The following is a 24,018-nucleotide window of genomic DNA, read 5'->3' on the forward strand; positions in this document are numbered from 1 at the left end:
ACTGCTTACTATGTGGCATGTTCTCATTAAGATTACACTAAAAACACTTCCTCTTATTAATTCTCACATTACCTCTAGAAATTATGAGCCACCTAGAAGTCATTCTTTACCCTAAGCATAACATTTTTTCATAACATTCCTCGGTATGATAATTAAAACTGCAGTTAGGCTTATGAAAACTAAACTGAAAGCCCCTTGAGAGTTTGGTTTTTGACTCATTTAATTTTTCATAAAATCTCTTTTTCTGTAGGAGAACTACATCCTTGTTCCTTAGTCTGCTTCATGCTTCTTGATCATGCATCAAACCTGATAGTTTTGTGTGAAGCTACAGTGAAAGGCAGCATGACCAGTGATGAATCGTTGTCAAGTCTGTAGACGGGTATTTCACTCAATTATGCAAACTCATAAAAGAAATTATGCAGGCACTTGTGGACATGCAAAGATGTGGGAGTTCACTGTTCCCTTCAATGGAAGCATCACTGAAGCTGCTTGTCTTGATAGGAATTCATTTGAACAGAGCAGTAGAAAGTATGAGTATCTTTAAAAAGAGCACTATCATCCTCACCATATTAAAGTGGTGACAACTGTATTGCTTCTTCATCCAGGTGTGTGTATCCTATTAAAGAACAAAGTACATAGTAGGGGAAGAACGCAGTATTTCTAATTGGTTTGCATAGGCCAATTATAAAACAAGTCTATTTTATGTACAGCAATATATGTAATTTAATTTAGATCCACTTTTGATATCAAATTCTGCCTAGATGTAGGAGCCCAGAAATCTGTGATGGCTTTTGTGGCTGAGAACTTATTCACAGACCTCTAAAGAGACCTGCAATTTGCAGTGTACTTTGACTACTGCCTGCTTCTGAAAGTGGAAACTGGGATTGCTCAGCCACTTCTGGGATTGGGCTCTGATGTGGCATATCCTGGCTTGTATGGCTAAGTACTAAATTTGGAAAGCAAATCCAATTTTAATGTGGGAGTAGAGCCTGGGTTTTCTCCAGACTTCAGTGGTGACTGATCTACTTGAGCACAGACCAACTTTTTCCCTCTCTCCTCACAAGGAGTTTTAGCCATTAGAAGTCTAGAAGGCAAATAAATGAGGAAGAACGAAAAAAACTATGTTGTGGGATTTTTCCTCCCTCTGCTTATTTACATGTCATCTCTGAAACCTAAGTACTAGCCAAGACCCATCCCAACAATTATCTGCAACAAACTTATGTCTGAAGACACAATCTCTATCTGATGCAAAAGGATCACCACTCTCATTAGTTTGTAATAGCTTTGTTTCTTATTAAAATATTCAAAGAGTTTTCATCAGATAAACGTGTGGGGTTTTTAATGTAAATAAGAAAAAATGTTCCTCTTGCTTTGCTGCAACTGATGGTCTCAGTTTTGTTTGGGAGATAAGCACTGCAATACCACCTACTGGAATGCTTACCTGGCCCCTCTTCCCCCTCTGCCTTAGGCATCCAGTATCCCCACTCAGTGCAGAGGGAGAACAGAGCTGCTGGGGAAGAGCTGCTGACTAGAGAGCAGCATATGCTAGAAGAATGTGTCAGGCTTCATTTAAGCAGGTAATTTGTCAGAAATTGGAGCCAAGTCTTGTGATGGTGAGGGTGACGGAGCACTGGAACAGGCTGCCCAGGGTGGTTGTGTAGTCTCCTTCTCTGGAGACATTCAAACCCCACCTGGACACATTCCTGTGTAACCTCATCTGGGTGTTCCTGCTGCAGTGGGGGGATTGGACTAGATGATCTTTTGAGGTCCCTTCCAATCCCTGACATTCTGTGATTTTGTGATGTCAGGGAGGGGAAAAGATAAATCAAAACTCGGGTTAGAAAACTCAGATAAGCTGTGGCAGGAGGGACTCAAACCTGTACTATGTCTCACAGGAAGACATCACTGTATCTCAGTCAGAAGGTGTAAATATGCTAGAAGAAGCTAAGAGATTGGCCAAGATGATCAAAGTAGAGGGAATTCCTGTTCTGAGAGTCCCCTTTAGGACTGCAGTGTAAGGGCTCTGATCTGTGGGGCTGCATCAGTACTTAGGTGGCTGCACTCACAGGAAACAACAGAGATGCTGAGTGCAGAAACTCAGGGTAAAATACGCACAGCACAATGAGATGCAGGGCTTTTAAAACCAACCAGAATATTGTGCCAATGCAAATGTGTTGCAGGTGGTAGATGAAAGGCTGATTTTAATTTCTCTGCATGGAACTGCACAATTTTATGTAGACTGAACATCAGAATATAAATTGTTAAGAAATCAAAGTCAGCTAGTTGAAATACATTGTGTTTAAGTGGTGGACTGAAGTAGGTAACACTTATTTCTTTGGAAGTTGTATGATGAACCTACAAGATAAGATTAGAAGTGAATGTATGTCTACATGAATTGTAGACATTAGTCCACATAATCCAGAGTTCTCTAGACAAACGAGATACATTGGAATAGTCATATGAAAACCTCATAAAACTAGCTACATAGCACAAAACGCTTTCTTTTTAGTGCATATTAAGAAAGTTTTGTCTGTATAGCTATATTAAGCGCATTCTCACAGTAGGTTTTTTGACAACAGAAAATGCATTTCCCAAAGCAATTCAGTTTCATTTTTAGAGTGAGTCTGATTTAGAGGCAGAGAATGTTCAAGTAGATGTTTGTTTGACTCTATTTATGTTCTGATGGAGAAGGGAGCAAGGAAGAACTTAATATTATACCTAGGAAAAAGAATTAATATGACGTAGTGATAAGGTCAAGCCAAAGAATGTGAATGTTTTATCTCTTGTAAGGTGCAGCTTGATTTGTCTCCTTGTAAAACCTGTCTAATGGAAAACAATTCTCAGGCATGAGGCAGTACTTCCATGCAGAAGAATGGCAAATAAATAGCACACAGAAAATTAAGAAAGATGGGAAGTAGTGCAGAGAAATCTAAGAAGGAAGAAAACGTTGAGTTACATATTTAGGAAACTCCTGCCTGTTGAGAGGAGGAAAAAAGTGTGCTAGACCAGCTGTCGTTTTAGCCTAAATGACTGTTTAGGAGACGATCCTAAAAGGCTTTTGAAGAGAGTCCAAAACAAGCCTCTGTTTTTTCTCATAATTAGCCAGTCAGAACTGATCTTCCCGGTACACCTGCACATTAACGAGTCGCTGTTCTCACCAGCTGGGAACAGCAGGAGGATGCTCCTGTGCCCTCATCTCCGCATGTGAACCCCTCGCTGCTGGGAACTGCAGCATGACAAGTGCAAGTTGTGCCACAGGGCACACTGAGCTCTGTGGTAACAGGCATAAAATAATGAGTGAACAGATATAAACAATCCTAAATTTAACTTTCTTCTCTAAACCAGCATGTCTTCGGTATAAGAATAATACTAGTGGAATATCATCAGCTAAATTTGCGTAAATGATTTCTGGGTTTTTGCAATTGTGATTTCTCCTTTTGACAGTATGTCTGTATAGTTTGTCTTCCAAATTATCACTCAGAACTATAAATGACCTTTTGCCTGCCAAAATAATGAGCTGAACATGGCTTTGCAGTGGGATTATTATTATTATTAAAATCCCAAATCTAATTTAGGAATATGCCCTTTTACTAGGATACTCTCTGCCTCACAATTCTTCAGTAGTGAAAAACATGGGTCTAAATTAGATGACAGGAAAGTGCAATCATGTCTGGTAAAAGCTATGGTAAAATGCAACTTATGACTATATTGTACCTCCCTAAAAGTGGATAAAATTGGCCCATATTTTAAACTGATATGTAGGTGATAGCACTTCTGATGTGCATGTTGTCAGTTTTCCTATCTGACAGGAATTTTATGTTTCTATGTTGCTGGGAAATTGTGGGAAATTTGCTATGTAAATGGGGATGTATTGATACCTAAAAATATTATATCCAGTTAAATTATCAGTAATTTACTATACCATTGCATATTGATATAGATTATGCCTTCATAGATATGGCTAACTTTTTATACTGTTGGAAAGTCATGTAATGGGTTTAGGCTTATTAAAAGAAGGTCACGGTCTTTTCAAACACGTGCATATCTTGGAGAGAAAAAAAAATGGAAGTAAATGATATTCATCTGACTTTCATTTTAAGGGAAGAGAAGAGGAGATAAATTTCAAAAATTAAACAGAACAGGATGGATCAGGGACCAGTGGGTCAGAGATGCAGGCAGAGAGAAGACCATATAGAAAACCAACCAACCAACAAGGAGAAAAACAACAACAAAAATACAAGAATGACAACAACAAACCAATATATTTAGTATTGTAGTACAGGCTATTGTACCAGTTAAACTACAGATAGTTTTTTGTGTGTTCCACTCTAAGTTTAGAGCTCCAACAAATTCTTCAGAGCAAGAAAACAAATTGATTGGATACAACCAAAAAGGTTAAGTTACAGATAAAGATTTTTGGAATCATTAATTTCCACAGGTACCTTCACCCACCTTCATTTTATGCTTTGCCAAGCCTTAATGTTGTTGATCTTGATAACAAAATTCACTCACTCTTTGTTAATGTTACGCATTAACAACATGCCATAAGAGGAGTATCTAGATGAGATGTCCTCCTTAGGGCTTTCTGGGCAGTCACACTACAGATGTGATCGCTCCTTTCCCAGGGATGTAACAATGTTGACAAAACCACGCTTTGTTTTCCTCAACTAAGTACCTCTGGAATGTCCTTGTAAATATATGATGGATGCTGAATTCTGTTCAGCAACGATCACTTCACACACGCTGCCCTGAGACCTGGCTTGCCTCATTCCTGTCAGGCATTGGAACGGGCTATGGAGACGCTTAGGCCTGGGTTTCCCAAAGGTACTTAAAATCCAGTGGCAAAATTTTATTGGAATGACATGAAATCACATTACTCTGCTGAAAAGCAAGGCAAATTGTCTCCCATCCTGCAGTCCTTACTGCCAGGTCTCTACTGTCCCCAATCCCTTAGGGTTCCTTCAGAGCCATTTGTGGTACCTCTGTCCTCATACAAGCAGGGGAGTCCTCAGGCTGAGAGGACAATTCCATGAAAAAAGCAATAAACAAAGTAGATATAAATTGTTATAATTCTGATAGATTTTTACTCTTTCTCCCTATGTTCTGCATTTGGCACAATGGCTACTCACAACCCAAAGCGGTGGGATGGCTTGCTTTTGATTCAGGAGATGTGAAGAGATGGGTACTGATTCGAACAATATTTAGAGACTCTATTCTTTAACCAAACCTGAATGAAAGCTGAAAATGCTAGTATTTTTCCACAAAGACCAGAAAAACATAATTTCAAGCCAATCAAAATACATAATTTTTATTTTTGAGTCTCAAAAATACTTTGAATTATAGATTCATCTTCTGCGACAAAACAGCACTTCAAAAATATTGTTACCTTTCCAAAGTTTTGTTACAAAATGTTGAAATGAGACATTTTGATGTGTCAGAACACTTTCTCTAGTTTCCTGTTGGAAATGAATTACAGCAAAATAGATGTGATCTCACATGTTTGTTTCAAAGGAAATGCACAGATGGTGTATGGTTCTGGTGAATGATTCTGTTTAAGTCTTTGAATAGATCTAATAAATACAACATCACTGAGCCTGGCATTGCTAATCTGTAGCTTCAAAAACTTTAATAATTATAGATCAATTAAACCAGCAAGATATAACCAGCCTAGAGGTTACCTCTTCTCCTTCTTCAAGATGATAATCCTTCCTTTCATTTGGCCCTCCAACAAACATCACATTTAATTGATGGCGATGCCTAGAAAAGAAAGTGACATTTTAAAGCTACCTCCACTCATGATGTAACTTTTTTCGGTTGGTTGATTTTTTTAATTCTTTGAGGACAGTGCGTCAATGAAACAATGCTGAGTGACAAACAACAACCAGAACAAGAACTAAAAAGACCTTGGATGTATCCATCTGCTCTGACAGTGTCCTTCTGGGTGATCTGAGGCCTCCAGCTGTGAAAAGGGGACAATGACAGTTACCAGCTGTGGAGAAAGCTTTGAACTGCAAAGATAAAAACACTACATGAGAGATGGGAATGACAGGAAAATGTCTTTTCAACCTGAGCTGATCAGATCAGGATTCTGTAAAGGTAAAACACTTTTAAATATTTATAAAGGTAAAAACATACTTCCCCCCTGTCGCCACATTGGTAGAATTACCAGAGATACTACTGGTAGGAATTATCAGCTAATTTATCTCCTATTTATACAATGGTTTTCTTGTGGTTGTGGCTAATTCAGAAAAGGAGCTTCAGGTCCCTTATCTTAACTCTGCCCCTTCCAAGAGCCTCAGTGAGCACTTCTCTCAGCTGTCACAAAGAACAGATGTCACCCCAATTATCTACCAGTCCACTTAGACTAATGAGTAGGTAAGGTAGCAAGTTTTCATTTTCTAAAAAACCCCTATAAATCAGGCCTGTTAGCTGTGATTCAAAATTTGTCCTTAAGCTCTTTCTGAGGTGTTAACTGGGGGGTGTTGACCTCTGCTCTTCAGGGAGGAGATTCTGGGCAGTCCTTGGGCTAACAGGAGATCCTGGTAACACAGAACCAGCTGAGCAATCATGTGGCTCTGTGCCAGCACCTCATAAGCCTTGACTGAAAGAAGCTATTCTGAATGGCTGAACATATCTATTTGATCTGCTACCCTTATCATATTTACTTGGAAGAGTATTTAAATGGTAACGAATAACACAACAGGGACTCGTAAAGCAGAAATAACAAGTAACAGTGACAAATTAGTTGGTCGAATAAAAGTCTAAAGAATGAAATTAGATTACAATTCTTAAATTGGCTATTTTCACCATAGGAAGCTGCATATGTTACAGCACTTGGCTTCATGCCCGTATCCTAAAATAAGGAACTGAAATCAGAACTGGTTGTACCATGCAGATTTAATATTTGTTTTCAAGAACACACTGTAATACTTCTGCATTAATGAACACTTCTACTAAAGAAGAGCAAGAAGACTAAAACAGTAACAACACACTTAAAAATTCATGAAATAAATGAAAATCAACCTAGCCTACTGTTAAAATTAGTTAATTTTTAATAGAAACACATACAGTTTTGTTAATAGTTCAATACCTAAAAGTAAAAATATTGCCCTAAAAATCACTGTTGCTTAACTTTTTGTTTGGCAAGCCTGCCATTAATTCTGCTACCCTATGGATTTAGCTGGGTTCTACATAATAAACAGGCAACTACGGGTTTAACATTCCTATCATTAAGAATTATACAATGACACCAGCAAAAAATTCCAGCTATGAAATAGAAGCAGGAACTCAAATAGGTTTGTTTGTCCATATTGCTAAATAAGGTTGTCTGGTTAATATAGTTGCGTTAAGGAGAAAAATCATGAACTAATTTCAGGTAAGACTGGCAAAATGCAGTTAAAGTATTGTAAAGGTTTCAGGGGTACGAAAAATTTCTTGATTGCAATATTTTTAGAATGCAGTGCTAATCAATGGCCTATTAAGTTTTATATACTCTTATATTTCTCTTCTTAATCGCATCAAGAAAATGGTACCAGCAGGCAACCTTTTAAAAATGTTTCAAGACCATCAATCAGATAGTCCATGACCACAGTTAGGTGTCCTTATGGTAAGCATCATAGTCTGAATTAAAAAAAAATGCTTTATACATGTCACACCTACGTTGTAAAAATCAGCTATGTCAAGGGTTCTGATTTTGCACTACGTGCTCATTCTTGAAGTTAAAAAGCATTTAAACTTGCAAGATAGTGTCATTAAAATATATCTAATTAAATGGCAGCTCTTGCATTGTATCCTTTCCTTGATTCTGGTAAAATTCTAAACAGGAGGTGATTCAGGAACTGAAGTTTTGTTTTGAAATTCCAAATAGGTACTTAAAACTTTTGATCCTTTCAAGTGTAGGGAACACACCTGAATAAAAGCTTGAAAGCCATAACAAATTTAGACACAAGAAATCCTGCTGATTTGCTATAAGACCTAGATTTTAACCATTAATTCTGTCTTGAAACATATGAACCTAAGTTACATATTTTGAGGTGGTTGCCTTCCAGTCAGGTAGAAGGCAGTGAGCAGATTGCCTTATCTCCACCTAGTAGATAAAGGATCGAGCCTTTGAAAAAATGTTGGAAACCTATTACTCAGTTCTCAGAAAACTGCCTAAAACCTTTTTGGTAAATCCTGATAAAATTTAGGTAGCACAAGGAACAGGTGGTGAGGGACTCAAAATCCACCTAGTAGATGGTTTTCCTCTCCTCCATAGGCTGAAGCTACATTGGAAAAAATGACTTTTTTTTTTTTTAATCTATGCAATTTTCATCATAAAAAATGTTACTTGTTTCACTGTGGTTTCTTGCAATGTTTATGGGGAAGAGCTCTGATAGATGTCATGTTCCAGAGTTACTTCAGGATTACACAGAATTACTGGTAGGTGGTACAGAACAGTGCAGTAATAACAAAAAGGTTGATCTTGCTAATGACGAAAGAAAAGCATGAATATTCTGTATATGTAAAATACTAAAATTTTACCACTATCATTGGTATGCTTTAGAAATGGATGAGCTTTACAAAACGCTTCCTAAATCCATTCTGGAAATGAAAGAAATGAAAACACTCAAAAGGAGAAGACACTTTCCTTGTTCTCTCCCACTGTGAAATTATTGTAGTGATCCAAGTTTCATAACTTCCCAGTTAGACACGCAACTGTAGTTTCAACACAGACACCTCAGGAAGGATGTCGTAGCCTTTGTCTTGTAGCTATTGTTTTGAAAAGTATCCCTTGAAACTGTGAATGGAAATTAATGTCATTGCTACTGTACTGCCCATTCAGCTTTTGATTAGTGGTAGCAACTCAGAGTAGGGCAAGAGGCAAATTCTTTGACGCTTTTTTAATTATTAAAATTGTAAAGCAAGACTTTTTAAAAAATAAAAGCAGGAAAAATGCTTTTAATTTTCTTTATAAAACCTGGGTTTATATCACTCTTTAGAGAGAATCCTTTCACATGAAAGCCTTTTGTATCTAGATCTTTGAACAAAATATATTTGCGGATGTGATGCCATCTCCTCTGATTTCTATGAGTATTTTTTCAGGGGGTCTGACAAAAGTTCCCTTAACTCAGTCTAACTGCCTACACGAGACTTTGAGTTGAGGCAAATATTTTGTATTCAAGCTGATCTTTACGGCTTCTGCTGAGTTACTGCAAAACAGATTTCAGTCATTTTCTGTTCTTTGAAACCACATTCTGCAGTCTGAGATGAACTACAGTTCCTTACTCATCTTTACCACATATGCATTTTAGCACCTTCCTCTTACAGCTACTTAGGTATCTAAGAACTGCGTTTTTAAAAAAATAATCTTCATTTACTTACATAAGCTTATTGCACACAGGTGGCAAAAAGGCAGTTTTGTTTTCTTCTATCCATTTTCTCACATTTATAAGAAGCTCCATGGCATGCCAGTTATGAAACTTTTGAGGCAGATGTTAGGGTTTGCAGAGGGCTCTTTCTGTGAGGAAACTGCATGTGACTCCATCCCCAGAGCTTCAGAGCTTGGGGATTGGCTGGTGGAAGAGGTGTCTTCAGGACTGAGTGTCAGAGAGGACAGGTCCATCAGCCAAAGGTTACTTGGTAAAGGGTACTAATGCTTCAGCAGCTTGGCTAATAATTGACAGGTGTTTTTAAAATACATCTTTTAATCAGAGACTTATTCTGCCCATGGGAGGTTTCTTAATTCTCTTTACTGCATCAACTGGAGTGTGTATGTTACCTCTCTACAAAAGTTGCCTTGTTACGTAGACAAACTGATAGGAAAATAGGTAAGACTGGGGCATGCGTACCCTTCAAGTCTAATATAGGCACGTTTCAAAGCTATATGCAAGTTGAGAGCAGTTGCTCAAAGTTTAGTTACGTATAATATACATAAGAAGTATTTTTAAGCATGCATAACTATATGTAGGTGTTCCAGGCTTGATAAGAGCCCCATTTCGTTTTCCCTCCTCTCCTCAATTTTGTTAGGCCGAATATTTAGGGGTATGTGTTTGAAAATACTGGGATTTTCTTCTACCAGATAACAAAACAAATACGTCTCTTGCATTCGTAAGACCAAAAGCAACTGTCCATAAATAGCCTTTTTAATTGGATCCACTCTTGGCCATGGCTGTAGCAGGGCATGTTGGAGAGCTGAACGGGGTTCTGTGATGTCCTTTGGGAAAGTGGAGTATATTGTCATCAAATTATCAGGCAAACAAGAACCTGAGAACTCCCAGGCATTCCAGATCTGTAGAAGACTGTATTGTCTCACTAGATGCTATTCAACATCTATGTAGTTCCTACAGGATTATTCACTCTGTTCCCTGCCACCCCCATTCTTTAATAAGTAAATGTATAAACATTAATTTTCAGACCTGAAATACATGAAATAGGTGGTAAACAAAAAACCTCAAGACATGACAGAATTTTATCACATTTCAGTTGCTCTTGACACAGCTTGGTCTTCTGATTATATCTACACTCTGCTTAGTGGGTGAATGTGCATAAGGTTATAATGATGTGTTCAAATTGAGCAGTACATCCTCCATGGCATAAGAGCAGTGCAGCTGCTGGACTGAAGAGTCAGTATGCTGGAACAGTATGAATTTGGGAGTTCTTTACTTTAGGCCATTATAATATTCCAATGCAAAAAAACAATGGATTGTGACTTTGAACTCATACCATGCTCTTATTCCAGTATGTGTTAGGGTGACTCTGTTTTACCTTCATTGCTATCACTTCCTGACAGTTTAGTTTAAACTAACCACATACTTGATAAGAGCAAAATCCATTTATTTTGGGATCAAAAGTTCCACATGTGAATTACAGTTCTACCACATTAATACAATCACAATAGGACTGGCAATAATTTCCTCGGTAATAAGCCTAAAGTAATTATTATTTAACTCAATTATAAAAATAACCCCACATGATTTATTTAGCACACAAAATTTCTACCATCAGAATGGCTGTGGTGAAACACCCATACACAGCAGTTATTAGGCCTGGTTTTGGACTGACAGGACCATTTCAGTGCTTTTTGTACTGTAGGCTCCGGGCACACTATTTAGCTGCAAAGAAAGATCTTCTGTTTAAAATGCACTTAGGGGATTGTGACCCAGCCTGGTGAGATCAAGAGAACTGAAGACACTCTTATTTTAATGACCACGGCTTTGTAAAGCTCTGCCTCATCATTAGCAACATGTGTTGTAGAGCAGGACTCAGTTTGTTGGGCATGAAAACCAAGAGATTGTACAAAGCCACAGCAGGAAAAAGACACAGATCCTGGAACTGACATGGCCAGGCCTTGTTCAGCACACCATTAACGTGCCGGTTTTAACCACAGGGCTGTTGTCTGTCATCCCTACTCTAATCCCTAGTCTCCACTTTTTTTCCAGTAAGTAGAATAAAAGGTAGTTTTACCTGCAGAGAAAATAATCTCAGATGCAGCCTGATAAATCCATTTGGTGACTCAAGTGAGGTATAAAAACCTGATAGCTAGACCTACTCAGGGAGGAAACAAATGACATTCTTTTATAAAATTCACCATCAGTATGAAGCTGAGGTTATTATCACAGGGTAGCATTTTCTGTGACTTTCTGAAATAAACACGTTTTGAAAAACACAGTTAATGGCCTCTTCATGCATCTGACAGGTATAAGGAAACATTGTTTGTTTGTTTTTGTTTTGTTTTGTTTTTTTTTTTAAGAGGGCTAAGAAATGGTCTATATAGCCTGGAAGTACTGGGCCATGAAGCCCTATTTCTGGGTATTGGAGAAGCAAAGAAAAGAGCCAGCGCTGCAGCCTCTGTGAGACTCAAATACGCACATCTCGTGACCAGACTGGGGCCTGGATTTTTCTTGCCAGTCTGCTTCACAATGACTCTTCTCATCCATCAAAGCATCCAGCAGCTGGGTTTCTGCTCTCACTTTTGGCTCAGATCCTTCCCTTTCTGTAAAGGTAAGGACTCAATTTGCCAGTTTTTGCTGCCAGAGAAGCACAAGACTACTGAGGCACAAAAGTGCTACACAAAAATAATCTATCTTCTGCATTGAGGGTGTAGGCAAAAAAAGTGGTAGTGGGAAAAACTAAATTACTGAGTTTAGGACAGCACCTACTCTATTTTTTTAATTTCCTCAATCACCAGACCTATTAAAGACATATCTATTAGCTGGTGTCCAGCAAGCAGCATATGTTAAAAAAAAGTACATGAGCTAAATACTGTGTTTCTAGTTAAGAGTATTCAGGTTTGTTAGCCAGAATTTTAATCTGTATTAAAGTCATTGTTTCGGTCATTTTCCTGTTATTCCCAGTATATATGTGTTTGTTGTTTGGTTTTTTTTTTTTTTTCCATAAAGGCCTAGCATGGTTTAGAGCTGCTGGGAAGGGGAGAGGGAAACAGACCAGCAAGTATGGATGCTGCCATCTTCGCTCTGTCCATTCTACTCTTCAAAGCAGACAGCATTGTGAAAATCGCCTCTTAAGCCTTGATTTTTTCATACCTAGTGCTAAGAAGTATTCTGAATAATCTTCACCAGGAGAGGTTTGCATTCACCAACAATCTGACAACAAAATCCTCTTAATATTGTTTCAACTTTTTCTTTCTGTCTCTGTGCAATACAGAGACTGATTTATCTACATTGGTGTTAAAATAATGGACCCACACTGAAGTGATAATCTGGAGAGGCTGCAAACACCAGGAAGCAAGTAACTTCCTGTGGCATTGGGACAGCTTTAACTTCCGCTTTTTATCCTTTTTTTTTTTTAAAGTGTGAAGATATGGAAAAAGGAGGACATAAATATGACTAAATAATCAATTTCACCCAGCTAAATACACTTGTTATTTTGGGTCAATTCTGTGCTTTTTCTGTTTGTTCTTTGAGAATATAAATGAAGTACTTTAAAAAAAAAAAGAATTAAAAACCCCTACATAGTTGCTGAAAACAAATTCAAATCAGTAACTACTTGAACCCAAGCAGAGTTATGTTCCCACAAACTCGTTCACGTGGCCAAATTTCACTGCTGTATTCATAGACACACTATCAAGGACCTTGGTCTCTGTGGTGACAAACATAAGCAGCAAGTGAATCATGTAGCACAACAGAAGAGTTAAAGATCCCACGAAAAAAACTTCACCGTTATCACTGTTACTTTCATGGGAAGGCTGATTAAAATACAAGCAGTAGTGATGATCATCTATATAAACACCAAAACTAGAGTCACTGAGTCTTCCCTCTTGCCTAAGGTTAAATCTGCAACAAAAAGCTTCTCTGTACATTCATAGCTTCAGCTTTGGTTCTTCCTGACATTTTTGTATTTGCCAAAAAAGTACTTGTTTGGATGAAATTATGTTCACAGCGATCTTTGTGTGGGATAGAATATTTAATTTTCTAGTGTAACGATGCACTACTAAGGGTAGTGAAGGTAGCTGCCATTTTCTGGTACGCCAGCTAAACCTATGTGATGATGGAAGATTTCTCCAAGAAATGAACTGTTAGTTTGCTCCTTTCCTCCATGCCAGTCACCTTCATCAATGGTCAGATACAGCGACTGCATGTTACTTCACCTGTCACTGGTGTACAGCAGCAAAACATATTCTAAGTAATGCCCACAGTAATATTACCAACAACGGAACAACTTTATTGACAAGTGAGAAGCACCTCGTCTCCATTCCAAACAGTCTCCAAAGGTTTCAGCTCATTTATGGATGAGTGGTGGGGGGAGGAGTAATGAAGTCACACACAACTGCCACTTCATCTGCCAGCAGGAGTTGGAGATCAGTGCTGTTTACTTAAAGCCCGACTGAGTGCCCGTCACCTGCGGCTGGGCCACCAACAGTTCATTTTTAAAGGTCGTGGAATGTTTACCATCTTGTGCCACTTAAAGACAGGTCTGACTGTGGAATAAATCCATGTTAGCAGTATACTTTAACAACAGACGTGAATAGGGCTGTGTTTTCTTCTAATAGCTGTTTCTAAGCATCTAATACATCATATACACTGTAATGTTTCCATGTATAAGTAATGTTAGTCCGTTAGACCTATTCAGGATTTTCATACCAGAGCACCTGCCTTCATCCTCGAAGTTTAAGAAATAGCAAGCCAAAACCTTCAGGTATTGAAACAAGCAGTTTACACTCTGTATGGATGCTCTGTATTTAGCAAAGTACTTGTACTACAGTAAAGTAAAATGAAGTCTGTCCATAGATAAACTAAGTGCTTCCTCAGTGAATTATCCACACAGGATAAATCCCAGTATTTTTTGTTATTTCTATTAAGCATCACTCAAAACCAATTTGTAATGATTCCTTTTAACCCGTATTACTTGTTTGGAAAGTGCCGCAGCCTCCCTGGTGCTGCGCACGGTGGTGGTGGAGCAGCAAGGGGACTGTGCCAAGCTTAAGGGCATGCAGTTAGTGATACGACAGGGACATTCATTTATTGGCGCTACTTAGTTGTTTTTCTCTCTGGCCTGGAGCCAAGCACGACAGACAAGTGCATTATTTCCCCCCCGGTGTGAATTAGCGTGAGGATAATCCTCGCTGACCCCCAGCCTAATGCCTTCCACCCGCGGCCGTCAGCAGGTTTGCCACAGCACCACCACGGGCCTGCGGGGGCCGCCCCAGCACGCAGCGATGGCCTCGGGGGCAGGGACGGCCCGGCCGGAGGTTGGGCGGCGGTGGTTCCGCACCGGGCCGGCCGCGGGCCTCGCTCCCTGCCCCGCCCCCCGCGGCGGGCCCCGCCCGAGCGGCGCAGGGGCCGGGCTGCCCCGCTGTCGCTGCCCGTCGTCCCTGCGGGCGGGGAGGCGGGGGCGTAGGGACTCCGTCCCGGGCGCCGCAGCCGGTCTCGTTCCTCTCCTGCTCAGGGGCGCCGCCTTCCCCGAGCGGCGCAGCGGCCACTAATTCATTTCTTTCTGCCCTGCTCTTAGCGGCCATTAACGCCGAGCGCGGCTCAGGCAGAGACCTAGAGCCGCCCAAGGCGGTAGGTCGCCCTTCCCCCGCCGGGCCGGGGGAGCGCTTGATAAAGCTTTCGGGAGGACTTGGTGTCAGGGCTCCAGTGGCGCAATCGGTTAGCGCGCGGTACTTATACAGCAGTACAAAGTCGAGCAATGCCGAGGTTGTGAGTTCGAGCCTCACCTGGAGCACAGAGCTTTTTGGGATGGAAAACGGGCTTTTTTTGGGACTCGGCTGCACGCGCCAAGAGGAAGGAAAATAAAAAAAAGCTGACGGAAAAATTATGGAGCCGTGGCAGCGGCGTGGCCCGCGGCCGTGTAACCCTCGCTGGTGAGCTGCGGCCGTGGGGTCTGCGAGTGGGGCGGGCGCGAACGTGGGGAGCCACGGGTTTAGGTCACAGCGGCGCACAACTGGAACACTCGGGGCTGGTTGTTTGTGTTAAAGTTTGTTTGTATATGGTTATATAGACGTGGACTCGTGTATCAGCCTGCGTTTGGTGTGTTCGGAGCAGCTTTTCAGTATGGAACAACAGATGCTTTCCCAGTAAAAGCTGCTTGTGTGAACTTGCAGGAAATAAAGGTTATTTTATACTGTGTTATTTAGTACAGAGCGCAAGTACAAATTGGAGTGGTCACTACAACTGAAGGGTAACAAAATCTTCCCCTTACTTTGCCTGGTTGGGCAGCAGCAGTCCTTGTAACTGCTCACTGCCTTGGCAATGCTTTACAAATGTGTGGGCCACAGCAGGAAAGAAAATAATTCAAATAACTGCAGATTTATTTTCACAATTTGAGAGGTCACAGGGCCACAGGAAAAGGGCAACTTCCTGAAAGAGAAAGCTGGGGGCACTGCCTGAGCATTTAGACCCAGATCTGGTGAACATGTGTTAACATCCAATCTACCATTGAAACAGTGCAATTTATACTAGAAAGCTCAGCAAGACCCTGGGGTCATGCAGCCAGAGGTACCTTTGTTTCTCAAATCAGTCCCTTCATGTCTGTATTACAGGTGTTAACTCACTGAAGTACCACTTCAAGATTTTAAACTACCGTTTTTTCCCTATTCTAGTTACCCCATTGTCCCCTCTGAATTTTGCATTAACTTTGCTGTTGATTTCAGTGACAGTGCAGTCATGCCTGAGGTGTACGGCATATCAGTATAAGGAGGTGTAAATCAACAAGAGAGACCTGTAATGTAGCAAGAGGTAAATAAAATTCATTTTCATGTTCTCTCCTTCATGCAGGAATGCCAGGTCCCTGTGCTGAGGAGCACAGACAGTATGGATGAACATTTTGCAGAAGTACTGGAAATACTAAAGAATGAAAATGCTGCTTTGGTGTAACTGGGAAAAATAAAACAACACAAACTAGCAGAGGGAGAGGGTTTCCATGCCCTGGACAGAAACCACCTTTTTTTTCAGAAACTGAGTATGGACAGCACTGCTTCGTCCTCCCTGTCTCCGGTGTGTGTGCAGGCATAGGCGATGGCTCCTGCCCTCCCTCGCCAGGGAGGACCTGCTGGTTTGCATTTGGGGTCTTGATGTGGTGTGCTGAGGGGGGCGACTGTGCAATTTTTGCCAAATAATGAGGTGAACAAAGCAGATATTTGTTGCATTCACAGCTTTTCTGCAACTTGCTTCTGAGGTGCCAGAGAGCAGCCAGTGAGAGCTGCATGGTGCTGTGGCCTTCTCCACAAGATCTCCTTGGTCCTACCCTGACTTTTACTCTGAGATGGGAATTTCACACTGAAAATCATGGTAGATCAGGATAATTTATGGAGATTTACTAGAAATCCCTGTACAGCAACAGAATGTTATTATCTAATGGGTGTTTACAAAACAAAGTGAACCACTGCTGAAGCACATGGGCTTCCCGACTGAGTCAGGGCTGTGAAATAAGGTGGAATAAACCATCATGGAGCAGGGCAGCTCATGGTGGCCTCGGCCGTGGGGTGGCCGCATCGAGTCACTGCTGTGGGGCTGGTGCTAGGGAACCCTCACAGAGCCTGAGGAAGACGGGCGCTATATTGGAGCTGAGGTTAGTGAGTCTGTCTTTTATTTCCTACCCTGGGGAGCTGGTGAGTCCAGGTGTCCCCAGGGGAGCAGCTGTGCCCAGGGAGGGAGATGAGGTTTGGGCCTCGGTGCAGTTTCTCCAGGTGTGTGAGGAGCCAGTTTTCGTGTGGTGCTGCACTGGGGCAGCCATGGCCCCGCTGTCATGGCATTGCCAGCTCTGACATGGTGAAGTGGGGCGTGCCCTGAGCTGTTGCTTGTTTTTGCAACTTTTTCCTGAAAATTAGGTGTCTTACAGGAATAAGAAAAGAAAGTATATGCTTTTGTTTACACTAAGCTGGTTCTGTGTTTTTTTTTTTTTTTTTTTTTAATGGGTTTTTGGTCCTGTGTTGTTGGTTAATGTTTTAATGATAATTGGCAATGGTTTATATATATCATAGAATCATTTCAGGTGGCAGAGACCCTCAGGATCATTGAGACCAAGCATAACCTAACTGTAGCATTAAACCATGTCCCTAAGAACCTCCTCTGAATGCCTTTTAAACACATCCAGGGATGGTGACTCCACCACTTCCCTGGGCAGCCTGTTCCAATGCCTCACAACCCTTTCTGTGAAGAATTTTTTCCTGATATCCAATCTAAATCTCCACTGGCACGAACTGAGGCCATTTCCTCTCATCCTATCACTTGCTTTAAAAAACAACTTCCAGCACCTGTTCTCTTTTCTCTGAACCTATGCCATGTTCTTTATTTCTCTATTAATTTGCCTGGTGTGGATGGCATACGTGCAGGCCTGCATCCCTTTAACTCCTCTGACAATCCTTCCATCATCCATTTTAAAAAAGTCTGTCTTCTTAAAATTTGTGTTGCTCTTAATTTAATGTTGAGTATGGACTATGCATTCTCTGTGGGCTTATTGTGGCTGCTCTGACTTCCTACTGACGGTAGAAAGAAAGAAGGCTCGCTTATAGATACAGAGAAACTTCATGTGCATGTTGCTTATTACTGGAAGTAGAATTTGGAAAGATCTAACAATTGCCTGATCTTGGAGAATCAATAGTAATCAGGTCTGGGAACAGGCTTTGTGTTTATCCTTACAGGATGTTTAAAATGTGCTCTACACCGCAGCCAGAGATAATGGACCTTCCTGGAGCCTCTGGCAGAAAGCATCAGGAGAAATTCGAGGTCGACCCTTAGGTTTTTGGAGTTGAGGATACAAAGGATCTGAGGCCAACTATACTCCAACTGAAAAGGAGATGTTAGCAGCATATGAAGGAGTTTGAGCTGCTTCAGAAGTGATTGGTACTGAAGCACAGCTTCTCCTGGAACCTTGACTGCTGGTGCTGAGATGGATGTTCAAAGGGAAGGTTCCCTCTGCGCATCATGCAACTGATGCTACCTGGAGTAAATGGATTGCATTAATCACATGAGTTTGAATTGGAAGTCCCAATCGCCCACGGATCTTAGAAGTGATTACAGACTGGCCAGAAAGTAAAGACTTTGGGATGTCTCCAGATGAGGAGGAAGTAACATGTGCTGGAGAGGCACCACCATATAATACACTTTCAGAGACTGATAAGCAGTATGCACTGTTCACAGGTGGATCCTGCTGTCTTCTAGGAAAACATCAAAGGTGGAAAGCTGCTGTGTGGAGTCCCACATGACTAGTTACAGAAGCCACTGAAGGACAGGGTGAATCAAGACAATTTGCAGAAGTGAAAGCCATCCAGCTGGCTTTGGACATTGCTGAACGAGAAAAGTGGCCAGTACTTTATCTCTACACTGACTTATGGATGGTGGCAAATGCCTTGTGGGGGTGGTTACAGCAATGGAAGAAAAGCAACTGGCAATACAGAGGTAAACCCATTTGGGCTGCCACACTATGGCAGGACATTACTGCTCGGCTAGAGAGCCTGTCTGTAAAAGTTCGTCATGTAGATGCTCATGTGCCTAAAAGTCGAGCCACCGAGGAACATCAAAACAGCCAGCAAGCAGATCAAGCTGCTAAGATCAAAGTAGCTGAGGTGGACTTGGACTGGCAACATTAAGGTGAACTTTTCCTAGCTCAGTGGGCCCATGATGCTTCAGGGCATTGAGGCAGAGATGCAACATATAAATGGGCTTGTGTTCAAGGGGTGGACTTAACTATGGACACTATTTCACAGGTTATTCATGAATGTGAAACTTGCGCTGAAATCAAACAAACTAAACGGTTAAAGCCTGTGTGGTATGGGGGGCGATGGTTAGTATGGATAAGTATGGAGAGGCTCGGCAGATTGATTATATTATACTTCCACAAATTTGTCAAGGTAAGCACTATGTACTTACAATGGTGGAAGCAACCACTGAATGGTTGGAAACATATGCTGTACCTCATGCCAGAGCTAGAAATACTATCCTGGGCCTGGAAAAGCAAGTCCTTTGGCGACATGGCACACCAGAAAGGATTGAGTCAGACAATGGTACGAATTTCAAAAACAGTCTTATAGACAATTGGGCCAAAGAACATGGTATTGAGTGGGTATATCATATTCTATATCATGCATCAGCCTCCAGGAAAACTGAAAGGTACAATGGTTTGTTAAAAACTACACTAAAGGCACTGAGTGGTGGAACCTTTAAAAACTGGGATTCACATTTAGCAAAAGCCACTTGGCTGGTCAACACTAGAGGATCAACCAATCAAGCCGGGCCTGCCCAATCAGAAATTCTATGGACTGCAGAAGGAGATAAAGTCCCTGTAGTACATATGAAAAATATATTAGGAAAGGCAGTCTGGGTTACTCCTGCCTCAGGCAAAGGCAAGCCCATTCGTGGGATTGTTTTTGCCTAGGGACCTGGCAGCACCTGGTGGCTAATGCTTAAGGATGGAGAAGTTCAGTGTGTATCTCAAGGGGTTTTGATTTTAGGTGAAGATATTCAATATTGAACTGCATGATGTGAATTGCCATACTAACAGTGTTTAATAAGTGTCTTTCAGATCAAGACAGTGAAGATGAAACCAGAGCTAGCTTCTTCAAGTGATGCCTGACAACTTCTTTGAAGTTGATGTTTTTAACCCACAAACAGTGGTGATGAGATGCACTTGTATCATTTTTCCTGCCCTGGGAGACTGTTACGATTAATGAACTTAACTTTTCAAAGGATGGTCCACGGTCTAAGAGAATGATGAATTACACCTGTGTATATATGTACCTATGTATATATACAGTAGTAATGATTAATTAGATTGTATTGATAAGGTCTAAGTATGCCGTGAATGGCATGTTATAAGGGGTGGAGTGTCCTGGTTTTGTTAAAAACAAGTTTCTCTTTTAGTGAATTTTTCTGTCAGCTAAAGTCTTCTTGCTAACTGTGCTTTCCTGAAAGGTAGATACATGTTTTGGTAGACATAGCAATGGTATGCAAGGTCATATGATAAGGATGGATGCATGTCCCCTGAGAGCAGGGAACTGAAACAGGTGACCAAAAACCTGACCAACTTAGTATTCCATCCCATTCACGTGATACGTCATATAAAAATGGGAGATCACAAGGATCTTGTTCCTTTTGCCTATGGCCGACATTAGGAGAGGACCTTACAAGTCATCTCTGCAAACTGAGGCCAAGTGACAGACTGAATCCAACTCCAGTTGGCTGCAACGTCCAGACCAGGACTTCGGGTGCTGGTCCTACATCTGCCAGAGCAGTTGCCGGGATTTTCAAGATTGGTTTTGTATATTTTGTATTATTTTCTCTATTTTATCAGCAGCATTAGTAAAACATTTTTTAATTTTTCCAACACTCTTCTCTCTGTCCTTCTTTCCCTCCCAATTGCCTGTCCTTAGTGAGAAGCAGGGAGAGGCAGGGGCTAAAGGGGGAAAGAGGGGGTTAACAATACATCTAACCCCACAATCAAACCTCAGCAGGCTCAAATGAGAACAGGAGATGCAGAATCAAGGAGAAGGAAGGACAGGCTCATGCAGGATAGCCCTTCCTGACTTTTACTTCTAAAAGTGGAAACTTCTGTTTCTGGCATGTTAGTACACTCTTGGTGTTTGTGTGGTTCTTAAGTGTTTGCTTAACTAAGTTCTTTCGGGTGCATCAGTCTGCCACTTTCCATAATACTGGGGCTTGTATATCCTAAAAAGTTCCTATAAAAGCCTACCATAAAGACTTGGCCCGCCTGGTTGTTTTGAAATTGAAATAATAAATATTTTTATTCTTAACTTGACAGATAATAAACAGCCAATGAGAGTCTGTGCTTTGTAACTTTTCCAATAGATGGCACTGTGGTCTCACAAAGTGAAAAAGAAAAAATACAAAGCATTCCCAGACATCCTAAAAATAGAAATTACTTGCCAAATGCTCCTTTGTACAAAGCAGAGAATAGGCAAAAATTCCAAGGGTTGCTTAGAAAACAAAGTCCACTGGAGGCACAGATGTGTTTGGGTTTTGAGTTTGTTCTCCCCACCTCCCTTCGTATGTAATATCCTGAAGACCTTTCTGAAATTAAAATCTATTGATTAGTTGTGTTTGGAGTAAGAGAGGTGGTTAGGGTGTATCATGGTGTCTTTTTGTTTTTAAGTCTGCGTGTACTGTGTTGAAGTGCCAGCATAGCAGGACCAGCTTAGATCCTCTGGAACTTATTTTTTTGAAGTATAGCTGGTGGTAGAGGCTTTTGTGTAGTGCTGCCGAAATTCCAGGCAGCTGCTTCCCACCATAGGTGCCCATGCTCTGGAGGTATTTGTCTTGGAACCAGCAGCTAGGAGAAGAGGAAGAAAATGTAGGTGCTTGAAGATGGTGGGGACGGACTCTCTTAAACCAAGTAGAAAAATGCTACTTTTGTTAGGAGAAAGATAATTTAAGGGTGTTGAGGGGGGGAAAAAAAAAAAAGAAAAAAAGTGAACTCAGAAGCTTCCTTGGTGAGGGGCTGAAAGATGAAGGTGATAGTTGGGCTGATGCAAGCTGACAGAACGAAGTGAGAAAAACATGTAAGATCAGTAGAAAAGCAAACTCGTGACGAGAAAGAATTCATGCATTGGCCTCTAAAATCAAGGAAGGGGATGTTACAAGGAGGGAACAAAAACAAAAGAAAAAAGGGATGGAGACAAAAGAAAAGGAGGAGGGAGAAGGCAGAAGAACATAGATAAGGAAGCTTATAAAAAAAAAAAAGAAAAAAGGATTGTCTGGCTATAGCTATATGAATGTGCTGCCTAGGACAGTGAAAAACGAATGTGTTAGTCAGTCAAGCCAGGCAAAGATGGAGTTGCTGTAGAAAGCAAATTGGCCTGTGCATTTTGCTTGAGCAAAGAGTGATCTCAAGAGGCAGTTTTTTCTTCTCAGTATGTTTTATGTGGTTGCTTTAGTCTGGGAATATAAGAGACCCCTTGGTCTCTCTAGGGATGGAAGCTGGTGTTGGGAGGGCTGGAGGCCTCAGCTTTCTGGTTTGGAAAAGGAAGGAAATGGACAATCAGGGCTGGATTTTGTGCCTATTTAATTTTCTTGCTTATGCTGAGTTTGCTGTGTTAGGCTCTGTGTTTAAGGTGGAAAAAAGACTCTTGGTTTCTTCAAATAGTTTTGGTGCAGCCTAAATATTTGAAACCTTGGAAAAATCTCAAAACACAGCAAAACAAACTAAACCAGACCCAGAAAAAAGAACAAGCTGGGGAAGTGGCTAAAATGGAAGGGGTTAGTCAGAGTCTAAATAAAATTTTGGAGGAGGGATGCCCCCTTGAAGGAGGTAGTTGAGCCCATGCTGCCCGCTTTAGTTGAGAAATCTTTATACACTGGATAGCAGATTTATGGTAGTGCTAAGAAGTACCTTAAGAAATTTTACTGTAAAGTTATACATATGAAGATTAGGGGAGAGGATAAAGCAACAATTTTTAAACATTTGTCTTCTGAAAAGTCTATAAAATTCCTAAGAGGCAAATGTGCTGCAGATCATGTGGCTAGATGATTTAACTTAGCGACTCAGATGATTTCCTGGTTTTATGAAGAGAGGCTGTCAATTTAATCATAAACATGAACATCCAAAATTATTTGCAAGGTCACTGAATCAATTCACTGCTTGCATTTATTTTCCATGTATTCCACTAATTGGAATGGGGATGAGAGTTAGTTAACTATATATCTTCATTTTAATCAGTATGTGCTGTTTAAAGAAGGACATACATCTGTCTTTAAGGAAGGTCACATTAGGCTTGTGCCAGCATGTATGAAGGCTATTCAATATTAAAAATCTGTTAATAATGCAAGTTTGTGTAGCTTCGCCAGTGAGCTAAATTCTGGAAAACGGCTCTGTCACTTTTGTGAGAACTCGTGCGTTGTTGCAGCAGGCTGGAAGTGTCTTAGAAGTGAAAATATGCCCGCCTCACTTTGGGTTTAGGGGAGTTTTGGAAACTGATGCTGGATTTGAGGGTGCTTTTGGCCAGGAGTTAACTTGTTCCTTCCTGAGACTTACAAAGTCACTTAAGCTTAGTGGCTGTGTCCCAATGAAATCAATGCCATTAAAAAAAAGTCTACATTCAGATCTATTGGGATTCATAGGTGCTTGTATATATATTTAAGTCCCTAATAGCTTTGAAATTTTAACTGCTAGTACTGAACTGTTTGCAAAGCCTATGGTAGCCTACATCTGATTAAAATACTGCTGTGACTGATGGGTCTATCTGATTGCGTCTGTCGTTCTCATTTAGCTACTCCGTGCCTGCAACCTAACATAGCCAAAAAACCCCCCACTATTTATTATGATAAAGGAAATGTTTGGTGTGGCTATGTCATTATTTCTTAAGTTCTTAACGTATGGTATCTTTGAAAATCCTTTTTTTTTCTGGAGTTGGAGACGTGTTTCATTGGGGGTACCAGGAGTGCTATGATGTGTCTTTGTGTTTGAAGGCAAATTTGTTAGTAGACAAGTAGGGTACTTGTCCTGTTGTCTTCAGGTTCCTAATAACTGTAGCCCTTTGACAAGATTCTTACAACACCTGGACAAATTTTCAGAGCTGTATAGGGATGCCTGCCTGATGTTGGTGTTTGTCTACCTGCTTCTAAG

The 24,018-nt window shown here is 40.8% G+C and overlaps 1 protein-coding gene, 1 long non-coding RNA gene and 1 other non-coding gene across 4 annotated transcripts in view; 2 read left to right on the forward strand and 1 right to left on the reverse strand.

Moving 5' to 3' along the window:
- The window catches only part of HAAO (3-hydroxyanthranilate 3,4-dioxygenase), a 36,981-nt gene extending 27,408 nt beyond the window's left edge, over positions 1-9,573 (reverse strand). Inside the window, exons 1-2 of one of the 2 annotated variants that reach the window (XM_071806056.1) lie at positions 9,364-9,573; positions 5,679-5,757 (exon numbers count right to left, since the gene is read on the reverse strand). In XM_071806056.1, the coding sequence (XP_071662157.1) occupies positions 5,679-5,757; positions 9,364-9,443 (159 nt within the window). In that variant the 5' untranslated portion in view covers positions 9,444-9,573. The remainder of the gene's footprint in view (positions 1-5,678; positions 5,758-9,363) is intronic. The other variant, XM_065834374.2, reaches the window with a different exon arrangement.
- Positions 9,574-14,786: 5,213 nt separating this feature from the next.
- On the forward strand, positions 14,787-23,381 carry LOC139827534 (uncharacterized). Its single transcript, XR_011738217.1, has 3 exons — positions 14,787-15,304; positions 16,094-16,178; positions 18,083-23,381. It is a non-coding gene; the product is annotated as an uncharacterized lncRNA (long non-coding RNA).
- Positions 15,072-15,165, forward strand: TRNAI-UAU (transfer RNA isoleucine (anticodon UAU)). Its single transcript has 2 exons — positions 15,072-15,109; positions 15,130-15,165. It is a non-coding gene; the product is annotated as a tRNA-Ile (tRNA).
- Positions 23,382-24,018: the final 637 nt, after the last annotated feature.

This window comes from Patagioenas fasciata, chromosome 3, assembly GCF_037038585.1.
Source record: "Patagioenas fasciata isolate bPatFas1 chromosome 3, bPatFas1.hap1, whole genome shotgun sequence".
In the NCBI taxonomy this organism is placed as follows: Eukaryota; Metazoa; Chordata; class Aves; order Columbiformes; family Columbidae; genus Patagioenas; species Patagioenas fasciata.